The sequence below is a fragment of the Microchirus variegatus genome (assembly GCF_963457635.1).
Source record: "Microchirus variegatus genome assembly, chromosome: 18".
NCBI classification, from domain to species: Eukaryota; Metazoa; Chordata; class Actinopteri; order Pleuronectiformes; family Soleidae; genus Microchirus; species Microchirus variegatus.
Window position 1 is genome coordinate 16122709 of NC_139819.1, and position 24717 is coordinate 16147425.

The 24717-nt window shown below is 41.7% G+C and overlaps 2 protein-coding genes across 2 annotated transcripts; both read left to right on the forward strand.

Moving 5' to 3' along the window:
- Window positions 1–1090: 1090 nt before the first annotated feature.
- On the forward strand, window positions 1091–10665 carry LOC310940135 (adenylate kinase 8-like; the record flags this gene model as incomplete). Its single annotated transcript, XM_083905068.1, has 14 exons — window positions 1091–1174; window positions 1270–1354; window positions 1679–1728; window positions 1890–1961; window positions 2137–2205; window positions 7368–7449; window positions 7562–7633; window positions 7699–7899; window positions 8244–8366; window positions 8878–8967; window positions 9166–9307; window positions 10102–10182; window positions 10349–10478; window positions 10576–10665. The coding sequence occupies 14 exons, from the start codon at window positions 1091–1093 to the stop codon at window positions 10663–10665; spliced, it is 1371 nt and encodes a 456-aa protein (XP_083761194.1).
- A 2731-nt stretch (window positions 10666–13396) lies between these two features.
- ddx31 (DEAD (Asp-Glu-Ala-Asp) box polypeptide 31) lies at window positions 13397–24422 on the forward strand. Its single transcript, XM_083905283.1, has 21 exons — window positions 13397–13438; window positions 14762–14877; window positions 14985–15149; window positions 15231–15367; window positions 15503–15578; window positions 16170–16213; window positions 16321–16391; window positions 16711–16820; window positions 16957–16998; window positions 17071–17135; window positions 17329–17448; window positions 18330–18436; window positions 19898–20127; window positions 20446–20598; window positions 20697–20756; window positions 20906–20956; window positions 21061–21200; window positions 21310–21394; window positions 21471–21582; window positions 21671–21899; window positions 24008–24422. The coding sequence occupies exons 2-21, from the start codon at window positions 14773–14775 to the stop codon at window positions 24150–24152; spliced, it is 2247 nt and encodes a 748-aa protein (XP_083761409.1). The 5' UTR covers window positions 13397–13438; window positions 14762–14772; the 3' UTR covers window positions 24153–24422.
- The last annotated feature ends 295 nt before the right edge of the window (window positions 24423–24717 follow it).

Consider the following 24717-nt stretch of genomic DNA (forward strand, 5'->3'; position numbering starts at 1 on the left):
TTAAATAATCAAAACATGCTTTCTGATTTTTCAGCTTCTTAAATGTTAATATTTTTTGGTTTATTAATTAATTAAAACTGAAAGACAGAACAAGATAATACAGTAGATATAGATATTTTCAGACATTTAATTCAATTCAATTTTATTTGTAAAGAGCGGGAATGAGCTGCACGAGAGAGGGGACGAAACTTCCGCCGTCTGACGCGCGCTGATGACGTATTTCCATAGCAACAAACAAAGGCTTCCTAGCAACCACCAGTGAAACGACAGGCAAGTCTCACGTTATTATTCTTTTTTTTATTCTAAACTAAGATTCACTTGTGTTTATCGGGGAAACATCACGCTGCTGACACGGGTTTGTCTTCCCGCCATTTGACTCATCGAGCGGAAACTAACTGGACGAAAATCAGCGCCATTAACGTCACGATGTTAACAAACTCAGCAACAAACATACGAAGGTCGATTCGTTTTGTTTATAGAGTCAGGACAAGGTGCAACTGTATAGATAAATGATAAGTGTGTGGATTAAATAAGTGTAAAATAAAGTATTTGAAGGCATTCTGTATCAATAATCTACATGCCAAGAAAATGTCATCAAAATCCACCCATTGCTTTCTGAGTAATGCTGCTAACAAACATAACCTCTTTAATTATAATTCATAAAAGTAAACTGAAGAAGGCTTAATTTCCATGTTATATTCCTCAACATTGTGCAGAAGCAAGGATTTAGAACGCCCACGTCTGTTCAGTCCCACTACCAACCAGCATACTGACCAAGTTTGTCACGAGCATATAAAATATACATATACAGTCCACATCTTTGTTGAAAAAAGAAAATAAATATAAATAAACTGGGAGGAATACTTTTGAAAATCTGACCTTATTCATAAGAGGATATGTATTTATTTAGTTTGATAATTATATGTACATAAAATATAATATATTAACATCTGGAATGATAAATAAATAAAAATCACAGGCATTTAACAATTTGGTTTGTTGTTTTTATATATTTTTTTCTGTGCAGTGAGGTGTATTCAAGGCCCTCTTAAGTACACTTAATAATTACACTGAAGAAGTGCAGCTTCTCATGGATGAGACAGTGAAGCCTCTGCAGATTCCTCCCCACATGTCAGTGTACGCTGACAAACATGGGATTTTCCACCTGGTGCAGGTAAAGGACCAGTGTGAGCCTCTTGTCTCCCACAGGAAGACAGAGTGAGAGATGACTTTTAACGAAGAACTCATTTGTGTGTGTGTGTGTCACAGAGCATGGTATCCAGTCTGGTCATTGATCAGCCTGATGATCCCATCTCTTATCTGATCAGTTTTCTGCAGAGGAGCAGTGTGGACAGTAAGTCAACACTCATGAACCTTATTGTTTTCTTGTGTTCAGATGTTCAGTGATAGGTCTGATGAGTTCTTGTGATGAATGAGCCACTAGATGGAGCTGTAACTTCACACACCTCACACTTCACATGTCTCTGTTACTATAAAACTCTTTATTAATAATAGTCGGCATGAACCGGATTCTGAGGCTGAATTGTGTCACCTGAGCTTAAATTGATGATAGGTGTGAATGTGAGAGTGAAGGACCTTTATCTTTGATAAAGTGATAGAATTAGATTGTTTTTTGAACAAATAATAAGTATTTGAAAATTAAAAAGATCTCTCTCAGTTCCCAAGATCATGCTGCTCGGTCCTCCAGCTGTCGGCAAACACACTGTGGTGAGTTTACTCACAAAAGACCAGCACATGATGTTGCACAAACAAACACCATATTAAAAGAGAGAAGAGCAGGAAACAGAGGAGACAAAAACAATGCATTCATTATGTATGTTCTTGAAGTATTTTATACTTTATTTTATTGAATTGTTGTCATCTTTCAGGCTAAGAAGCTGAGCGCTGAGCTAAGAGCCGTTCATGTGACCACAGACAGTTTACTGCAGGACCGATCAGAGCTGGATGAACAGGCACGACAGTACACACAAACAAACACCTACCACATGCCTGATGGCGACCTTTGACCTTACACTTCCCTTGGGTTATAGGGTCAGACTCCATAACTTGGGTGCACCGATGACCTTTCTGTGTGTGGCATGCTGGGATCTTTTAATATTATGTTTGTGTGTTCAGGATCCTCCTGCTGAGCTGCTTTCCCGACTGATCCGGCAGAGACTGAACGAGGTTGACGCCTTCAACAGGGTGAGTCTGCATTCAGACACACAGCAGCAGCATCAGGTCAGAATACTCTCACTCACTGCTTCTCACATTCAATGATCCTTCAGTAGTAGCCAATCCTTCCAAGTCAGGTCCTGTAAAGATGAGACAAAACTTCTTTCTAGCTTTTAAGGTTCTTGGAAAGCATGAATAAAGCATGATAGTTGGAGGATGTGGGAGTTCACACCTAATGAATGGCTGTAAAATACCATTTGAATCTTGTTGTCATGTGACCTGGCTGGCCTCAAGGCCACATTCTACTTCTCCGACTGCGTAACGCCCAATTTATACTCCTGCGTAAAGTGCTCTACGTAGGTTACGCAGAGCCTGTTGTAGAGCCCCTGCGTCGTCTCCGACTGCACAAAATATTTTTTAAGTGTCCGTCACTCCGTCAAGGGACAAAGGAGACAGCAAGGGGGGCGATTGGCGGGATACATCCTGGACAGTCAATTTAGAGTGACCAATGCCCATAATCCACAAATCTGCATGTTTTTGGACTGTGGGAGGAAACCGGAGAACCCGGAGAAAACCCACGCACACACGGGTAGAACATGCAAACTCCTTGCAGAAAGGCCCTTGTTCCAAGTGCCTTAACCTTTGACACCTCCATAGTACCTTGTGTGTTGACAACAATGCAATTTTGATATAAATGGGATGTAGTACACTCTTAGAAATAAGGGTTCCAAAAGTGTTCTTACAAGGGCTGAGGTTCTACCTGGAACCATTTGCTTCTGAAAAACCCTCCTGAAGGGTAAGAACCATTTTTAAAATCCCTTTCCTAAATAAAGGGTTTTAAAAGGGTTCTTGGTGGATCCCTCCACAAGGTTTCCAGGTGGAACCTTTATAAACCAAAAAGGGTTCTCCTATGAGGACAAACCGAAGAATCTTATATGGTTCTCCTTAGCACTTTTATTTAGACTTGATGCACATGTAGACCTGATGCACATGAGTGATGTAAGGAGAAGATTGGTCAGAACTCATCCAAAAACTGAGCTTCTTGACACAAAAAGGACCTGAGGACAGACGAGACCAGAACATTTGAGTCCACAAGTCCCCTTCCAGGTCTGGACTCAGTTTTGACTGGACTTGTGAAGACTTTTGGTCTGTGATTGATGAACTGGATCAGCACAATCAGTCCAACATGTCCATCAGTCATCAAGTGTCACCTGATACATTTGCTCAGAGGCTTTGCGGCAGCATGAACAAGACAGACTGTGTCTTAGGTCTCTGCAGGAGATGAGGACAAACAGTCCATCATCACACATCAGCAGCCGTCAGCTCTGAAGAACCTTATATGGTTCTACTAAGCACTTTTATTTCTAAGAGTGTATAACGTAACAACTATATGAAGACATCCTCCGTTTTCAATCTGTCTCTCCTCCATAATGTCCTGCTGTGATGATAATAATTAGCGCTCTGGTTGTTGCTATGTTTTACGACGATTCCCAGCAGGCCGAGCAGCGTGTTGGAGCGTTTCCCCAGAGATGGTCTGATCAAACCGCTGTGCTGCTGTCACACCACGCGTGTTATTCTCAGTTGGGCTCATCCTCTCTGCTGCTCCTCATTAGAATCACGTGCTGTTTCCTGTCAGCGTTGATCAGGACGCAAGAGCTGCTCTTTGATCGGTTTAAGAGAATTAAAGCAGGAGAAACTGCTGTCACCACGAGCAACAACAAGACCACAACAGCAACAAACTAAAGCTCACAACTACAGTCAGTTGCCCGACAAAGCATCTGCACTTCTCTCGTATGTCTACTCTGCTGTTACGACAATTCAAATACAGAGAAGAGAGAACCTTTGTAAACCACTCACTCTCGGCCAAAGTCCATAAAGAAAATCATTCATTTTATATCACAGAACTTTGGAGCTGTTGATTCAATGCTGACAACAATAGTTATAGGTTGAAATGTGTTCATATTGCAGCATTGTTTTAAATCCATGCATCAGAGAAATTAGCAAACAAAAAGCAGAAGATTATCATCTCTCATCAGGCTCAGTGGTAAAGCCTTCATTCAACTTGAGGGTTGTGGGTTGAATTCTAGTCTACATGGAATGTGTGGGCAAGACAATTAACCCTACGTTGCTCCTGACGGCCATGTTGGCACCATGTGAATGGGTATGAAATATGAGTGATAGAAAAATGTGCTGCGCAGTATGAAAGTGTGAGTGAATGGGTGAGACTAGGTGAATGGCAAAACTGTAGTGTAAAACAGCTTCGAGCGGTCATCAAGACTAGAACAGTGCTATATAAATACAGACCATGACCATTGACATGAGCTAAAAATGCAAAAAAAAAACATTGATCACTCCTGATTAAAATTTCAAGACCAGTTAAAAAATTGCAAGAATTTACATTTGCACTGTTGGATCGTAAGAAGGTTCTAAGTAGTGCTTCAAAATGCAAAAAGAAGAAATGGGAGTGAGACAAAAGCAATTTATTGCAAACAACCATTAAACTGAAATAGGCTGTTCATCAGGGGGTCGTACCTATGTTCCCCGGGTCCTATGTTCCCCACTTTGTGGAAGCCTGGGTGTGGAGCTCCAGGGTAAAGGGTTAGGGTTTGGGTTTGGGTTTGGGTTAGGGTTAGGGTTAGGGTTAGGGTTAGAGAGGGTTAGAGAGTAAGAGTGAGAGAGGGAGTTTCCCGCTTTGGAACATAGGACCTTTTTTCTAAAAATGGTCCTATGTTCCCCGGTCACATACAAAGTGGGGAACATAGGACCCGGGGAACATAGATACGGTCCCGTTCATCAGCTGATCAAAAGTTTAAGAACACAGCCTTTAAAAGCCTAAATCTTTAGAAAAATTTGGATTCAGTGCCATTTTCTGTCAGGTATCCACATTGTCATGACCTCCTGATGGCAAAAGCAAAAAAGATTTCTCTCTTTGAACGCGGTCGAATTGTTGAGCTGCATTAGCAAAGCCTCTCGCAGCGTGCCACTGAGGTTGGAGAAAATGGCACTGAATCCACGTGTTTGCGAAGATTTAGGCTTTTAAAGGCTGTGGTCTCATTCCCATTTTGAAGCACTACTTGGAACCTTCTTAAGATCCAACAGTGCAAAATGTAAATTCTTGCAATTTTTCAACTGGTCTTAAAATTCTCACTAAAGATGATGATTCTACAGCCATACAGGAGGTTTTTAATGTCCCTGAGGAGGTTCTTTATTTGGACATTATGTATGAAGGAGGTTCTGAGGATACCGTGAGGAGATTCTATATTTATATTAGTTACAAGCAATTATTGAGAAGGTATTTAGGATTTAAGTGGTTGTCGAAGTTCTCCAGAAAACTATAAAGAATCTTTAGGAGATTTCATCTCTGACTGACTGTATGTTATTTAGTCAGTGGCTCCTGTGAGTGGTCAGTGGTCTGGGCTTTTATGTGGTACAGGTGGACAACAGTTAACCAAGGATGCCACATGTCAGAGTAGTGTTAGCATCTCACTTCATTGTTAATGTTCACTGCTCTAATGCGTGTTCTCTCCTTTGTTCTGTGGTCATGAAGTCTGCACAAACACCATCTAATCCCAGATTTTATTATGCATTGCTCCTGTGAACAGTTAACTTTGTTCTGACAAGGAAACAAATCTGTGATCCCTTTGCCTGTGTGTGTGTGTGTGTGTGGGGGGGTGGGGGGGGTGAGAGAGAGGGCAGCAGTCTCATTGATCAGTGATCAGCAGTAAACAACATTAAACTATCATCTTTTTCTCTAAGCTCTACAAACAACTGTTTCTTTCAGCCTCCAGCCAGCAGCGATTAGCTTCAGCATTTAGCATTTCACATCACTGTTTAGTGTGTAGCTCCGTGTGTGTGTGTGTGTGTGTGGCAGTTACTTTGAGCCGTTAATGGCTGTTTTTTGGCTGCAGGCTGCTAAATTCATCACTCATACACCAGGGACTTTGTGTGCGATTGTGTGTGTGATGTCTCTTTATCTTCAGTGTGAATGGAGAAGAGGAGGATGATTGACAAGTCCCATCAGAGCCCCGCCCTTTTCATGTCACATTAATTATTCTCCCTGTCTCACATCCTCTCTCTCTCTCTCTCTCTCTCTCTTTCTCTCTTTTTCAACTCTAAAATATAAAATTGATAAATGTTTGAATAAATGATTAAAAACAAAAACTAATTTTTGTGATTAAAATGGCTACATATATACAAAAATATATACAATTTATATATACAAATATAAATCATTCATCAGACCACCGACATGCTACTTATGCTCTACTGAGTTGGATATATAACTTTCTTAATTTATTCTTAAATTTCGGCAGTTAGTGGATAAAGGTGCACGTTTTAATGCAACTTCACTTGATTTTTTGTGTGTGTGTGTGTTATTTCACCATTCTACATTTCAGAAGAAACTGTCAACAGCCATTGAAGACAAAAATTGTACATCCAACACACACACACACACGGTCTGCCATCCATACACTGTGTGTGTCAGTGCTGCCGGTCCTGTCATCTTTATTTACAGGCGGCTGCGTTAAACACGGTGCTTTTATTTCAACTTTATGTGTCTTGTCAGCAGCAGTGAACAGAGAATACACCTGCTCTCACACATCACATCCTAATGAGCACAACAGTTTAATCATCAGGTCATAATGATCTGATGCCATTCAGATGCTTTGGCATTAATCGTTATAAGTTGGGGAACTCTGAACCAAGATATGCAGAAGACTAATTATTAATGTTGGACCACTAAGCAGTGATTGTGTGGACACGACCTCCTTTTGCATGTCTTATTCAGAGATGATGTGTGTCTGTCAGCTACAGCAGTAGTAGCAGTCCACTTCTTTAGGTATACTGTGTATGGTTATGAAAGGGGCATGATGACGAAAGGAGTGATGATGTAGCAGCTTGGGCTTATGCCATATGTGTACAGGTGCATTCACACTGATCAATAAGCAATTTTTTTTAATTTGTGGTACTTATGACACACAAATGTTGCGTCATCTGGGAAAAATGATGCTAATTCACATGTACCCAAATCTTGTTTTTGCAATCTCGCTATAGTCACATGTAGTGTGAGGTGAACTCACCATTATTGATGATTAAGTGATGTGTCAGAACCCAACAAGTATTTTGCACAGCTAAAATGAATAAAATACATTTCATAGAGCAACTGTAAGGCTTGTGTGTGTGTGTTACAGGGCTGGGTGTTGGAGGGAATCCCTCAGACTCGTCTGCAAGCTCTGAGTCTTCAGCAGGCTGGGGTCATCCCTGAACATGTTGGTGAGAACAGATGATGATTCAGTCAACTCATAGTTTATTTATAGCACTTATTTACTGTTTGTCTTAATCTTTTTAATAATGTGAATATGAATTCTGTCACCGTGTGTGTCAGTGATGCTTGACGCTCCTGATCATGTGTTGTTGGAAAGGAGGAAGGGAAAACTGGTCGACCCACTGACTGGAGGTGAGTCGTGATACATTTGAAGACATGATTTTACTGTGATGACTCACATCACGTCCTCTGTGCAGATGTGTACCATCAGACCTTCACCTGGCAGGTTGATGATGTCATTGCTCAGCGTCTGGTGAAGGACTGCTGCCTATCGGAGAACCAGCATCTAGCTGAGCTGCAGCGTTTCCGCTGCGAAGTCACAGGTCTAATGTCGGCCTATCAACATGTCTTGAAGACCATCAACAGTGACCAACCATATACAGACGTCTACCAACAAGGTAAAAATAAAAAAACACCACCAACATGTTAAGTTGATGTGTCAGCATGTTTGATCTCTTGTTTCTACCCAGTTCAAGCGAGAGAGAATCTGACTGAGCATATACCTGGTCTCAGGACAGTTCAGAGCTTTCAAGATGTCCTCCAATATGTCAATGACTCACAGAATTATGTTTATGTACTATGTCCTTTGCTGTGGCTCTAACTGCAAACCAGCGCTACAGATGCTCATCTGTTTGATTACAAACTGCTTGTTCACTGTTTGCCACTTGGCTAGTTGTCTGATTATTCCCTTTATGTGTTGACTGGTAATATGCTGCAGATTCTGAACTGTTTGTTGTCTCAGCACTGGCTTTTGTCCAGACTCAACGATGCTACAGGACTCCCAGAATCCTCCTGTTTGGTAGGCCTGGATCGGGGAAGAGTCACCAGGCCAGACTGCTGTCAGAGAAATACAAGATGGTGGATGGTATAAAAACACTTAATTACTAGAGTTATATTATTGTTGGTCATCCTGGTCATCATATCCTCAGGGGGACCGTATCTATGTTCCCCGCTTTGTATGAGACCGGGGAACATAGGACCCTACCCCTTACCCTAACCCTACCCCTTACCCTAACCCCAACCCCAACCCCAACCCCAACCCTTACCCTAACCCTAACCCTATATCCTGGAGCTCCACACCCAGGCTTCCACAAAGTGGGGAACATAGGACCTTTTTTGGGAAAAACAGGGAACTTTGGACCCTTTTTTTAAAAAAAGTGCTCCCCGATCGGAGAACATCGGACCCGGGGAACATAGGTACGACCCCTCCTCGGGAGTGTAGATACAAGCAACTGGCAACACTAACTCAAACACAATCTGTTGCTTGTATCCACACTGCTTATAACCTAGTTACAGACACTGCACTGCTAACTAGACACCAGGCCTGACCTCACCATAGCCTCATACTCATCATCTCCTGTCTCTACGTCTGTCAGTGTGTTGTGGTCAACTGTTGAGGTCTGTAGCAGCTGATGGTTCGAGTCTGGGAGAGAAGATCCAACCATACCTGGATGATGGCCGACCAGGTAACCACACTCACACACACAAGGAAAATGTTTAACATGTGTCTCTCTCATTCACTCACTTGTCCGTCACTTTGAGTGTAGAGTGACCAGTGACACGTGAACCTCCAGACCCCTGTGTTGTGTACATAGACCTTGTTGTCTGGTCACAGTCATGTGTATTAAATCATTTTAGCTATTGATGATTCATGGTCACTGTAGTTCCAGACCCCTTGGTTCTGCAGGTTCTGGAACAACGGCTGAGCCAGGTTGACTGCAGCTGCAGAGGCTGGGTTCTCCATGGGTTCCCCCAAGATCTGCAGCAAGCCAAGATGCTGCAGAAGTCCCTGCAGCAGCCCAACAGGTACTGCAACTTTTTTGGGGGGCATTGTGGATCATTTATGGCCCATTTTAATATCAATCAGTTTATTGACACTGCACATTTCTTAGACACAATGTGCTTGAGATAAAAACTTTTTTTTTTGGTCTGCCCTTAAAAGAACACAAAGTAGTAGCATATCGCACTCTATGTGGTAGAGAATTCCAGATAGTTAGAGCATAGTGGCTGAAGGCACCATACGCTCATTTAGAATGTATTCTTAGACTTTTGTTTGATGATCTTAGAGTTCTGTCAGGTGTGTACTCAGTGAGCTGTCAGTGTATATGGAGCACAGCCATTTAAAGATTTCAAAACATTGACAATCCATTTAAAATCAATTGTTCTTTTATCGAGAGCCAGTGAAGAGGCGCCAAAAATTGGGTGATATGATTTTGTCTGCTGGTTCTGGTTAGTACTCTGGCCACAGCATTCTGAATGGTTTGGAGTTTATTTACTTCCCCATTGGTCGGTCCAGTGAAAAGTGCATTACAGCAGTCTAGTGGATATAGAGAAAGGACGAATCTGACTTTGGACATGTTTCTGAGATGCGCGTAATATAAAGGGGCAGGAGTTGTGTGTGTTCCGGGTTTCTCAGGTAATTATCCAATTTATGGGAGCAATAAAATCTGCTGTCATGCAAATTTCAAGGGCAATTTCAAATATTTCAAAGGGCATTATTTGTTAAGCTCCTGCTTATTTCTGACCCCTTTCTACAACCCCTCACCCCACCAACATCAACTGCTACATGCTAACAGCTGATCGTCTTCTTGTGTTCTCAGAGTTTTCTTCCTGGAGCTGACGGATGACGTTTGTGTGGAAAGACTGAGTCTTAGAGCAACAGACCCAGTGAGCGGAGAGAGGCCAGTACACAGCACTCTGTTCGAATCTTTACATGTTCACGCTGACTCATACAGCTCTCATACAAACTCATATAGCTCACTCACATGATGTAGGGAAATAAATGAAATATCAGATTAACAAATAATCAGTACACAGACAAAAACATCTGTGCTTTTCCTCCTTCAGTTTTCACGGTGTGACTCGACCGGCTCCGAACTCTCAGGTCCAGGACCGACTGAGGACTAGACCAGAGGACAGTACGCAGAGTGTGACAGACTCTCTGAGTCAGTACAGGACACACACTGCTTCTCTGCAGGTACGCACAACCTCACAAACTATCTACATTTAAGTGCACAGTACAGTTTTATAGAGACATGATTGTGCTTTGTGTCTGTGTGTGTGGATGTGTACAGTCTGTGTATCCAGATGCGATTCATATAGATGCTGATCAGGATCCACACTCTGTGTTTGAGGCACTGGAGAGCAGATTAAATACAAACTGACGGGAACTCCATCTCAACTCATCTGGACCCAATGGATTTTTTCTGACCCACATTTTGTTTTTTTTGTTTTTTTTGTTTTCAGTGTATCTCTTTGGGACTTGTAGTCCTTTGTTGTGAAAAGAGATAAAATGTTCAGCTTGGTTGTTTGTTTTTTTGTCATATCTGTAGTCGTTGAAATGATTATGTTTACTACGGTAAAGTTTGCATACTATCAGAATAATTACGGTACCTGTATTGACCATGTGTTGTGCTCTGCGCCTGCGTACTGTCTAGTTCCCTAAGACAACAAGCAACTTGTACTCTGACTCTGTATGTTATTCTTGCATCCAAAATACTACAATATCTTCAATAGAAAAAGTGTAAACTGTAATGTTGATATACATGTTCCTGAGTGTACGTTGGTCTGAGTCAAATATGATATCTGCATCTGGAGGCCGAGACTCATCTTAAAACACTAATTGATCAAATAAAAACATTGCATTGCAATCAGAGTTCAGTGTGTGTGTGTGTGTGTGTGTGTGTTTGTGCGTGCATGTGTGTAGCCTCATCGGCTCAGAGTTCAGCAGCTTTCACTCATAAAAAACTGAACTGATTCAGTCAGTTTTACATTTTCCACTCATCATTTCACACTACAAGCACTTAACTGATAGTGATCATAGATTGACATGTTGGACTCAGTCGAACAGTGCAGTGCTGTATGTGTTGTTACTGTTGGACAAGTTGTTAATAAGAATAATATTAATGAGTGTGCGTGAGTGATGGCAGCTGTCAGATGCTGCAGCGTCTCTTCTCATCTCTCACATCTTAAGTTCAAATATCTGCTCGTTTCAAAGTGAACATTTTGGTCAATGACTATAATTAATCCTCCTGAGCGGCGGTTTGAGTCCCAGTGGCGCCAGGCCCCCTGGATGATTGACAGCTCTATTTTTAAGACTTTCTGTCGACAACAGGAAGTGCAGCGGGAAGGAAATGGGAGCTGACGGCTGCTGATGTGATGATGGACTGTTTGTCCTCATCTCCTGCAGAGACCTAAGACACAGTCTGTCTTGTTCATGCTGCCGCAAAGCCTCTGAGCAAGTGTATCAGGTGACACTTGATGACTGATGGACATGTTGGACTGATTGTGCTGATCCAGTTCATCAATCACAGACCAAAAGTCTTCACAAGTCCAGTCAAAACTGAGTCCAGACCTGGAAGGGGACTTGTGGACTCAAATGTTCCCGTCTTGTCTGTCCTCAGGTCCTTTTTGTGTCAAGAAGCTGGGGTCAGTTTTTGGATGAGTTCCAATCTTCTCCTTACATCACTCATGTGCATCAGGTCTACACTCTTAAATAAAAGTGCTAAGTAGAACCATATAAGGTTCTTCGGTTTGTCCTCATAGGAGAACCATTATTGTTACCAAGAACCCTTGAATAACCCTGTCTTTGGGAAAGGGTTTTTCAGAAGCAAATGGTTCCAGGTAGGACCTCAGCCCTTGCAGAAGACCACTTTTGGAACCCTTCTTTCTAAGAGTGTAGCAGCGCTTTGGATTAGACCTACAACTAATTCATATTTTCATGATTGATTCATCTTTTGATTGTTTGCATGATTAAATGATAACCGTGTAAAAGGTCACTCTGTCTTTCCCCAAATCCCAAAATGCAGATATCCACTGAATGAGTTGTGGAAACCTGCCACCTCTGGTCTCATGCCTTGGTGTGTACAACAGCAAGCTCACAGGGTCAAAAAATATTTGCAAATTCATGCAAGATGGAATTAGAGGTAGGTGTGTGAGCCTGTTTGTTGCAATTCATTTCAAAACATTTAAACTCTCACAATAACAATTTTTCACCATCCATATAATTTGCAGAATTAGTCATATGATAGCAGTTTACAAGTATGCTGGAGGAGCTGCAGATCCCCACCATGGATCCATTTCTGACAGTCGAGTGCAGTAGTGGACACCCTACCTGGTAATGCAGTACTACAAGTTGGCATCATATTGTTGTAAATCCAATCAAGTTTTTGTTTACTTTCACTTGAGTATTGTGTGTGTTTTTTCCCATGATTACATAGGATAAAGATGGGAATCTTCAGTGTGTGTGTGCCGGTTGCTTAACAACATAATAATTCTACCTTCTTTCATGACCTCAGGTAAAGGTTTGGTCGGAAATGTGAAAGGTGAGACAATTGTATTTCTAATGCACATGGTTAAAGTTTTTTGCACATGCATGTATACAGCTCATCTTTGGTGCAACTACAGGAAAAGTAGTATTCAGAGGCTCATCATGACCTACAATGATGCAATGAGGTAGTGTCCTCTCCAAAGACATCTGATGAACTACTTGGATGAATCAGAAAACCATCCCTATGAGATGTTGTATTTGTGTATGTTGTTTGTATTTATTTATTTATTTATTTAATTCTATGGACCTTCTGAGAATCTGCAATAAAGATTGGATTTAATTAAATACATTTTTTAGTTTCATCTTCCCAGGTATGCCACATTTAAAGCATATTACAACATTTAGAACATCACATGACAAGAAATGTGAGGAAAAACAGTTGTTTCATTTTATCTTTTTATACTTCACGTGGAAATATTGTGTGTGTGTGTGTGCGTGTGTGCGTGCGCGTGTGTGTGTGTGTGTGTGCGTGTGTGTGTGTGTGTGTACCATGCACGCGCCATGAGGTTCCAGCCAAGGCGAGTGCGCATGCCCACGGACTGACACGTGGGCTCGGAGGAGGCGGGGCTTCAGTGAGCACCCGGAAGCTTTTCTCACGTGTGCGTTCGGTGAGTTTTTCTGTTCTATGTTCTCAACGAGTTTGAAGTGAAATGTATTTTACAGAGATAAAGTAGCTGCTGTTAGCACGATACTAACCTTAGCTGTGAAGATACAACAGAGCTACGTGCGGACAATACACGCGTGTGTTGTTTGTATGTGTAAAAGACTCACGTGTGTGTTTGTGTAACAGTATCACATCCATCCCAAACAACACCAGCAATGGTCACTTTTTTATTTCGGCATAGGTTCGTTACGTCAACATTTACAATGAATTATTATATGCCGGTTCAACGACTGTAGCTGAACACTGTATGTCACTGTCGTTTTAGCTCATGTTTTTAAATCGGAATTCAGTGTGGTTTTCTCAGCGTTTCTACGCAGCATGGGAAAGTATTGAATTTAATTTGAGTAATTTCCAGTTCTGGATAAGTATGGAAAAAGGGGGAAAAGTATGGAAAAATGTTGTTTCCAGACTATTATCTCACTTTCTAAAATTAAATATATTAATATATTCAAATCAAAACAAGTAACTAACACAACATAGCCTACCTGTAGATCATTGGTTCTCAAAGTGCGGCCCGGGGGCCGATGGCGGCCCGCAGAAACATTTCTGGCGGCCCGCAATTAATTACAGTTGATAGTTTAAATCCAGGAGCTACTAAGCTTGTTAAAGGTTTATTGGACATTACTGGATACAGACCGATAAGTGTAAACTGTAGAACTGTAATCTGGTCATTAAAATGATTACAAATGGGATTTATTTATCTCAGGTATCAACACTTTGAGAACCCCTGCTGTAGATGATATGAAACTAATCAAGCTGCTGTACAATGGTGTCGAGTTACCATGGTTACTGTTACTGACTGCGATTCTCATTTATTTATTATTTTCCATACGTGTCGTCAACGTCAGTGATTAATGGGTCGATGCAAGTTTTCTAAGGGCTTCATGAAAAATGAGTGGATGATTTTAAAACCATTTATTTACATAACAAGCATCTAAAAATTGGTATTCAGATGTTTAATATTAACTGAAAAACCACTGTTATTTTGTGTACAAAATAAGCAATAGCATTTTAGTCATGTTTATTTCTTCTTTTTGGGAGAACAATATTTGTTTCACAGTTGGAGAATTGCTGTATGTCTTTGAAACGACTCAGTACAAATGTGCTTCATAGTACATAAATTGTATAAAATTACTGTATGGGACTAATATCGGTATTATTATCAAGTTTGTGATGTCGGTATCAGACACAAATAAGTGGTATTGACCCATCCTATTGAATATAAGTGGTTGTATGTTAATAAAAACCCTGCATGTGTGTCTCTCAGGCTTGTTGAGGATGTCAACAGAAGATGACCAGCTGTGTCTGAACATCAGCAGCAGTTTGCCGTCATCTCTGTCTCATAAGAAGAAACCTCTGAGCGCTCAGCAGCGATGGGCCAGAGTAAGTGTATTTGTCTTCCTCCATCCATCCATTATCTATCGCTTCATCCTCCACCGGGTAAGCTCTTCCTCTGAAACTTTCTTAATGTTCATCTGTTCAACGTGCAGAAGAAACAGCGAGCAGAGAAGAGGAGGAACAGCTCCACCCCCACAGAGGAGAAGAGTGGCTCTTTGAAAAAGAGGAGGCTGCAGCCATTGGACACAGAAGAGGAGCAGGGCGAGAAGATCCAGGCTGCTCCTGTTCCTCCTCCTATTCCCTCTGTGCACTCCCAGGTAAGCACATTCACTTGTTCATATTCCCTGATATCTAATTTCTCCTCAAATGTGACCACTTGTTTATTATGGTGTTTTCAGGCTCCGCCCCCTGAGCTGACTGGAAAGAAGAAGAAAAAGGAGACGAGGGAGAAGGATGGAGTGAAGGAGTCAGGAAGGAGCAGCATCAAGACCTCTTCTCTGTTCAAACACAACCCAGATATACCTGAGATCCACAGGTACTCGGCTCCTGCTCTGATTTGCTGCTCATTTTACCTAAGTCAGCTGACATCAAGTATTTCTATGAAATTGTTTGTTTGTTAGTCAAGACATTTAATTAGATCCACTTCTTCCATTTCCCGCTCTTCCTTCAGACCCGCTGTTTCCCAAGTGAAGGAGAAGATCTTCACCAGTGATTCATTTTCAGATCTGGACCTGCACCCACACCTGGTAACACACACACACACACACACACACACACACACACACACACTCACTCACAGACACCACTCTGAACTTAACAAGTGCCACACATCAATCAGAACCACAAACACACAGAGGCATGACAGAGTGATGAGTCTGTTCACACAATCTTTGTCAGATGCAGAGGACATGAACCAACAGTCTGGACTAGCAATTTTTTTAACCACAGAAGAACCACAATTATCTTAAAGATTGATTGTAAACATGAGACATGACGGGGTAACAAATCACATTGAGCTAATGCATGACAGTGCCACCGACACCCTAACCTTGATGAAACGTTCATCTCTACACATATGTACTTGTATTCTCACATGGGGCTTTCAGCAGACCTCCTTGCATAACCGAGTTCTTTGGTCAAAACAAAAGTGCGCTACATCAATGTTTGCATTTGTTGCATATGATTCACACGGTCAGAAAATATAGGTGTGCTTGTGAATGCACAGGGTCTCCACATAGCTGCATGGACATGGGGGGATGATGATGTTTACATCATGTGAACCGCGGTCAATCATGTATGCTGTTCTGTTGTCTGATTGACTGGTTTCTGTCTACCAGGTGGCGACACTGAACAAAGTATTGAATGTTTCCACATTGACGAGGTCAGTTTACGGACGCGTATTTTTACATCATGTGAACTTCATGATTCAGTTGCAAAAAACACGAAAACCGTTGTTTTTCTGACACGTGTGTGTGTGTGTTCATTCAGTGTACAGAAACAGACGATCCCAGTCCTTCTGTCAGGACATGACGCTGTAGTTCGCTCTCAGACCGGATCAGGTGAGAATCGCGTGTACAGCCATCGCCAGTCACTGATCTTGGATCAGGTCACCACCAACACACAGACCATCTGCAGAGTCCACAGTCCTGCCTGATCTATGTGTTCACACAATGTGTAAACACAGCTGGCGACTCCTTGCCCTTGCCAATTGCTAGACCTAACTACCTTCATAGTAATGTGTAACCTCAGTGACCCACACATATTTTATTTCAGGCTTTGCTGAACGTGGTAATCTCTTGATACCTTGTGATTTGATCAAGTTTCAGAGGGTGGTTCCATTTAAAAAATTATTTTTAAGACATTAAGGTGTGTCCTCAGGAAAGACGCTGTCGTACGCCGTCCCACTGGTCCAGAGTCTTCAGTCCGTGCGGCCGAAGATCACCAGGTCAGATGGTCCTCTGGCTGTCATCATCGTTCCCACCAGAGAGGTTTGGTCTGATTTAGATACCTGTGCTTTGTATTATCATTAGAGCTGTTGACATGATAGTCCTAATCATTGAACTGGTGTCACAGGATGACGATCATTGAATGTGCTTAAACTTAGAGACTTTTTCTGTCCTTCAGCTTGCTCTGCAGACCTTCCAGACCCTCCAGAGACTTCTGAAGGTAATATCAATAAGAGAAGGATGAAGGATGAGGAGAAGAATGTTATTAACTGCGCTCTTTCTCTCTCTGTAGCCATTTACCTGGATTGTCCCAGGTGTCCTGATGGGAGGAGAGAAGAGGAAAGCAGAGAAGGCCAGGTACATTTACTACCAGTGGATTCCAGGAATCTGTTTTCATAGTTACAGCATGGAGTCATTGTATTCGTCTTGGAGTTCAAGCTGTTGTGAGCTGGAAGTAAATCAGGATGTTTACTGGAAATATGTTAGAAACAACTTGAGAATGTTCTAGCGTGTCATTAAATACACTGTTCACACTGCATTGTATCTTCAGGCTCCGAAAAGGAATCAACATCCTGGTTTCAACTCCTGGACGTCTAGTGGATCATATCAAAAATACCCTGAGCATCGCCTTCAGTGCCACACGCTGGCTCATTCTGGACGAGGCCGACAGGTAACTTTCAATTAAATCACTCACAAAAAACACAGAAAGATCTCAGATCTTTATCCTTCTTTGTGTTCCATTAATATAACTTGCAATGTCTCAGTACAGATTCAGGGTTTGTGTCCCTGGAGGATAAGAATTTTTGTAAAAGACATTTGTTCCTTAGATGGATTTTTTTCTGCTTTCCTAAATTCTTCCTTGTTTATTTTGATTTGTTGGTTTTCAATAATTTTGACCTTGCAGTTTTGATAACTTGGCCTTGTCTCGCTCAAAAGAAAAAAAAAAAAGATTTTAATTTTATTTTCTGGTAAATAAATATATTTGTGATGTTGAACAGAAGAGCATTGAGAATGACTTCTGTTCCCTCTGATATGATTACACTTATTCTACTCTCAAAGAAAATGACTCACTTTCCCAAAGCAAGACAGAGTTTGTCTTTATTGTTCTTTCTGTCAAGTTTATGGTTGAGTATATAGTACTTGAATGCCACTAATTGTTGCAGTTGAGTATGTGTCAGGCTATAACAAAAATGAACATGCCATTTTCAAGAGGAACATCTTGATTTTGCAGCTTTCAGAAAATGTAACCATTTTCTAAAAAGTTAACAAATCATAAAAATAACTAGGAAGCGTTCAAATCTACTCATCATGTGAGCGCAGTCAACAACCCTTTTCAGAATGCATACACAGGGTCTGGCATTTTCCTTCTAAAGCAGAAGTTCAAAAACAACACACAGAAATGCAGAGTGTGCTGGCACTCTGCTGAAAAAGTATGTACTACTAGTAGGATGTTGCATATAGGTTTAACTCTGACTGAGCATCATGAAGAAACCATTATGTCCTTTCTTTCTCACTCTCACGTCCAGTGCTTTACCTGCTGTGTGTTTTCAGGACGTTGGACATGGGTTTCGAGAAGGATCTGACCCTCATATTGAACAGCCTGAACAGTGAAGGACCGAGCAGACAGAACGTCCTGCTTTCTGCTACACTGACACAAGGTAATGACATCACAGGGATGAGCTTGTGTTTCTAGGATCTGTCCCTCCTCAGCAGCTTCCTGGTATCTCATATAAATTCAAATAGATATTTGGCCTCACTCAAGAAATGTCCTCCTCATGCTTTTCCCCAGAAACATCACTACTAGCTTCCTCTTCTGCTAAAAGTACATATACAGTTGTCCTCATAAGTTTACATACCCTGGGAGAATTTACGATTACTTAACCATTTTTCAGAGAATATGAATGATAGCACTTTTCTTTCACTCATTGTTAGTGGTTGGCTGAAGCCATTTATTGTCAAACAACTGTGTTTACTCTTTTTAAATCATAATGACAACACAAACTACCCAGATGACCCTGATCAAAAGTTCATCAATGACAGCTTGAAGTCTTTTGTGGTAGTTGTGGAAGAGGCTCTTTATCGTCTCAGATGGTAAAGCTGCCCATTCTTCCTGTAAATTATTGGGCTGTCTTGCATGAACTGCATGTTTGAGGTCTCCCCAGAGTGACTCAATGATACCGAGCTCAGGAGACTGAGATGGTCACTCCACAACCTTCACTTTATTTTGCTGTAGGCAATGACAGTTTGACTAGGCCTTGTGTTTAGGATCATTGTCATTTTGGAATGTCCAAGAACGTCCCATGCACAGCTTCCGGGCTGATGAGTGCAAATTTCCCTGCAGTATTTTTTGATAACTTACTGCATTCATCTTGCCATCAATTCTGACCAAATGTCCTGTGCCTTTGTAGGTAACACATGCCCAAAACATCAGTGATCCACCACCGTGTTTCACAGAAGGAATGGTGCATCTTTCATCATAGGTTGTTGACTTCTCTCCAAATGTAGCATTTATGATTGTGGTCAAAAAGTTCAAATTTGGTCTCATCACTGCAAATGACTTTGTGCCAGAGGGTTTGAGGCTTGTCTCTGGGCTGTTTGGCATATTGTTAGTGTGATTCTTTGTGACATTTGCGTAGCCACACCACATTTTTTCAGAGAGTCCTGTATTTCACCTGAAGTTATTTGTGGGTTTTTCTTTGCATCCCGAACAATTTTACCCGACCGTGGTTTGGTATCAACAGAATCCCTCATTTTCCACTTCTTAATTAGCGTTTGAACACTGCTGATTGGCATTCTCAATTCCTTTGATATTTTCTTATAACCCTTTCCTGAAGATGGTTACCTTTAATAGCCATTCAAACCTGTTTGTGTTAAGTTGTGTGCAGTTGAGTTATCAGGCCAAATCACCAAGGTATGTAAACTTTTGATCATTTGGGTAGTTTGTTTTGTGAAAAAGGCTTATGGGTGGATACATTTGTAGGATTTTAGTCTGTGTCTGAAGTTAAGAGAAACGAGCTGAGCAGATAGTCTCAGAGACTTCATAGGATAAACTTGAACTTTAGTCAGTGTACTGTCTACTGGATTTAATCAGCCACTCTGTAACATCCCGCTGTATCCAGGTGTAAATCACCTGGCTGATGTTTGTCTGAAAGACCCTGTCAGCATCCATGTGTCTGGGCCTGCCTCCTCTGACCTCACCACCACCAACCCAGCTCTCACATCTGACCCAAGCCCAGCTAATCAGTCAGAGAGCTTCGCAGTACCAGAGGCCCTGAAGCAGTTTGTGGTGGTGGTTCCCAGTAAGATCAGACTGGTCTGTCTGGCTGCGTTCATATTGGACAAATGTCAGGTAATCTGGACACATATTAATAATGTGGTTAAACATTATCTAACATTTTTTGAAGTGTGGGTGTTTGTGTGACTGACATAGCACTGAAGTCCCGGGGGGGGGGGTTGAAGAGAACATGGTAGTTGCTGGGCAAGTGCTGAGTCATGTTTTAAGTTTGTGTGATTAAAGTAAATCCAAACTACTTGATGAAGGTCTGTGTAACATACATCACAAGCATATGTTGAGAGTCTCAGGATAAACATATTGAAGCTGTGTTGTTGATGTTCTGTGCTCTAACCCCAGGTCACCTGCTCTGCTCCATGTTTTGTTTGTCATTAGTTTTCACAGAACAACAAACTCATCGTCTTCGTCTCGAGCTGTGAGTGTGTAGAGTTCCTTTACTCTCTCTTCACCTCTGTCCTCTCTGGGCCCTCTGCCAAACACAAGTGTTCGTTTGGCTTCATGCGTCTCCATGGCAACATGAAGCAGGAGGTAAGAGTGCCCGACTGATGAAAATTGGAAGCTTTGTCCATCGAGTTGTGCTTTTATGATCAGGTGGTCAGTGAGGGTGTGTTTGTTTCGTCCAATAGGAACGATCCGATGTTTTTCAGCAGTTCTCGGCATCTCAGTCTGGAGTCCTGCTGTGTACGGTCAGTATCTGTGTCCCCACTGTCATACACCTGTCCCAAACTGGTTACCCCTGTCCTATACTGTTTTTCCACTCTGTTTCACTGGTCCTGCACCCTGTCCCACACCTGCATTGTCACTTTGTGTGATGCCTTGTGTTTGTATATTTCAGGACGTGGCAGCAAGAGGGCTGGACCTTCCTCAAGTCACTTGGATTGTTCAGGTAAATATTAAAGTTACAGTTTAAAGTGTGTGTCTATGATGATGCTTTCACTTACCTTGTTGAATATTCTGAAGCTTTTTTTTATTGTTGCTGTGTTTCGTCAGTACACTCCCCCATCAGCGACGGCAGAATATGTTCACCGTGTTGGACGAACTGCTCGTATTGGAGGAAAAGGAAGCTGTCTCCTCTTCCTCACCCCTGCTGAAACTGCCTTCATCACTGAGCTGGCCAATCACAACATCAGGTCTGTTCACAGCCAATCACCTTCCAGTACCATAGAAATCAATGTGTAGAGCAGAAGAACAACTGATGGTCCTGGTCCTCATTGTGTGGATGGGTTTTATAAATTTCAGCCTATCAGAGATGAAGCTGCTGGACATCTTGTCCTGTCTGATGATGGATGACGCCTACAAGGGGCGGGGCAAATACCACAGTAAAGTAAGATGCCTTCCTGCTCACACATGCTGTCAGACCAGCTCCAGAGATCTCATGGTGCAAATGTGTTTTTCTTCAGATGTCGTCCAGAGCTCTGGAGCAGGAGATCAGGGAGCGAGCAACCGTTCTGCAGACACACTTTGAGAACTTTGTTCACATGGACGTTAAGTCGGTGCAAAATGCCAAGAAAGGTACCGTCAGTGTTCTCTTCTTCTCTGAACATCAGTCACTCTCTTTGTCGGTTGGTTCATGTGTGTGACACCTCTTTGATGTCACCAGCTCTTCAGTCCTTCCTGCGGGCATACACCACGTACCCTGCTCACCTCAAACACATCTTCCACATACGCTCCCTCCACCTGGGTCACACAGCCAAGAGCTTCGGCCTCAGAGATGCACCACAGGGTCTGAATTCCACCGCAGGCCCAGTGGGCCCCAGGGCCAAGCAGCACAACAAAGACCAGAACAAGAGTCCAGAGAAAAAACAGAAGAAGGCAGCAGAGATGGGGAGGTGAGATTGTGATATAAAATGATAAACCCTCAGTGCACTTCTGTCTTTGTCCTGACCAAACACACAGAAAAGCAATGTCACTGTATTTCAAATTCCTAAAGATGAGGAAGTGAAGTAAAGTAGAACAAACTCCTGCTGTGAGGCTGCAGGTACCACTGATAAAAAGGAGGGGGCTGTAGCTAAACCAGCTCTGTGTTTAATGTATGTATGGTGGTAAACTGCAATAATTAAAATAGTGAAAATTTCACTTTTCTATGTTTGTTAAACAAGCGGTTTGATACCGGAGCATTTATATATATATGTAAAGGTATGTATTCTGTACAAACTGCCATGTTCCCGGACTGTCACCACTTAAGTGAGTAGACCAGTATGAGTGTGTGGCAGTGCATTAGGAGGGGGAAGGCAGAACTATTCCCGCAGACATGGGCACGGATGCTTTAGGCATGACTGTAGAGGGTTAATGTCGCTTTTTTCACATTTTTGTTGAACAGGAAGTTGAGTAGCATTGCGTTTACCTTTATATTCTGTACAGACACTGAAGAAAAGACTTTGGTCCCCACAAATACGAGTAGTACATTTACCAAAAAATTTTAATCATCTGGATTTTGTAAGGTGCTCAGTAACACATTTTCCTGTGGGGTGACAAAGTCAAAATAGATATTGTTTTCAATGAACAGGAACTTTAAATCATTAAATGTATAATTCCCCTTTTCTTGCATTACGTCCGAGGTGCTTTTATTGTGAAGGTGTAGCTTAGTTAGCAGAGCCTTATTAGCTTCTGTGTGCCAGTCTTCTCAGCAGGGGTTGTGTGTTAATGAGCAGGGACAGGCGAACGGTGTCAGACAGGCGCACTCATTCCCTTCAGTCACACATTGCGTTGACACTGCGTCCACACAGGACAGAGTTTGTGTATTTACTGTGTGTTGTTGTCATTCTTGTTGTTAGCAGCTGCTCCACACAAACGGGCTTGTCTGGACATGGTCTGTCCACACACACACACACACACACACACACACACAGAGATCAGTAGAGACATAATTACAGGTCTGTGTTCCGTGTTGGGCTTCACCTCCTCAGTATCCCACAATCCTTTGGGTGCTGGTCAGTTGTGTGATGTGTTCAGATTGCACTCTGCTAATCAAGAGGCTTCATACTTGCCACGAAAATCAGTGCCTGATCAAGTCTATGATCCTTTAAAGTTAGAATATGTTTGCTGCTTTTTCTTACTATGTGACAGCCTCTTCTCACTGGAAACTTAACTAACCCTAACCCTCACAGATTTTAAGATTTTTAATTTTTAGAAGATTCAAGATGTTTATTGCCATATGTTCAGTTAAGACAGATGTCACACTGCACAATGAAATTCTTACTTTGCACGTCTCCCTAGTCACAAAAAAGTAAAAATAGAAATAAAAATATATATAACTTAACAGAAAATATAATTAAACTAGAATAAAATTTACGTTAAAATGTACAGACTAAAAATATAAACTTATGTTTTTTTTATGATTAACATTTTTATTTTCATTATTTCAGCAATACAATAACGCAGTAACAACGCCCCATCAGTTGCATCGCCAACAGTTTGATGTGTTTAATAATCCCAGTCTAAATCTGGAGGGAGTCCAATAAAAACGATGTATAATTTTGAATTGGATAAGACGTACTCTTGCATCCCTTGAGACTACTTTAACACTTCTACAAATTCGTCACTCAATGTCAAGTTCAAGTCCCTTTCCCATGTCCTACGGAGAGCTGAGATAGGCCCATCACCAAGAGTCTGAATCATCATAGAATAATAGGTAGCTGCCTCATGCCCCTTTCCAAACCCCTTAATAATTTTATCTAGAAATTCTGCGTCTTGGGGAACCGATGCAGCAGACCCAAAAACCCCCATCAACATATGGCGAAGTTGTAAACTTATGTTACTTACTTCTCCAAACAATGTGAGACTTGGCACTGCACTTACTCATGCCCGTATCAAGACACCATTTGCATCTCCTGAAACTTCCTCATGGTTATGAAGTTGTTTCTGATGACATGGTCATATGATCAGTTGACCAGAAAGAACCATAAAGAGAATTAACATAATCATTTGTCCTTTTCAGGATTTGTCCCAGTCAGAGGGAGGTCAGCCTGTTTCGCTCTGAATTCTCCAGTGGGTTGGACGAAGGAGGTTCCAAGAAGAAGAAGAGAAAGAGGAAGAAGGCATTTGGAGAGTCAGGGGAGGAGGAGGAGCTCTCAGCTGACTGACACCTCCTCAATACTCACAGTCTGAATCTGAATTCATCACATGACAGAAAAAAAGACTCAGCTTTTATATAAGTGTCTTTAAATTAAATTAAAGAAACAGCTGATCGAGTGGTCTGATCATAAGTCCACATGCAGAGGTTTCTCTCTGGTGGAACACGTCCACATTCATTTATCCATGTGAAGTCAATTTGTTCACAACCTCTTTGAAATACCACTCACCTACTCAGCCGATGACATCTGACCTTTGACCTGCTGCAGCTTTGTAATGAACCAGAGTTGTTCACTTTATTCATGGACCGTGTGTTTGAAATGTAGTAAAACATTATTTCATTACAAATTTCAGATGTCCCCTGACCTGCATTTTTTTTACACTTAATCATCACTCATACATGTATTAATTTGTAGCCATAAGCATCGTCTGCTCCTAAAATGTTGTGTGTGATACATCTGCTGTCCATGCAGACACAACAGAAAGACTGCACGATCCATATTAAAGGTCCAATATTATGCAAAATCAACCTTTTAATCATTAAATCCTTATATTTGGGACTCTATCAGTCAGTGT

Bases quoted from the DNA above. Each gene is read 5' to 3' on its own strand.
- ddx31 (XM_083905283.1), top strand. From the start codon at position 14,773: ATGTCAACAGAAGATGACCAGCTGTGTCTGAACATCAGCAGCAGTTTG. The intron at 14,878-14,984 runs GTAAGTGTATTT...TTCAACGTGCAG, and splicing joins CTCAGCAGCGATGGGCCAGA to AAGAAACAGCGAGCAGAGAA. The intron at 21,583-21,670 runs GTACCGTCAGTG...TGATGTCACCAG, and splicing joins GGTGCAAAATGCCAAGAAAG to CTCTTCAGTCCTTCCTGCGG.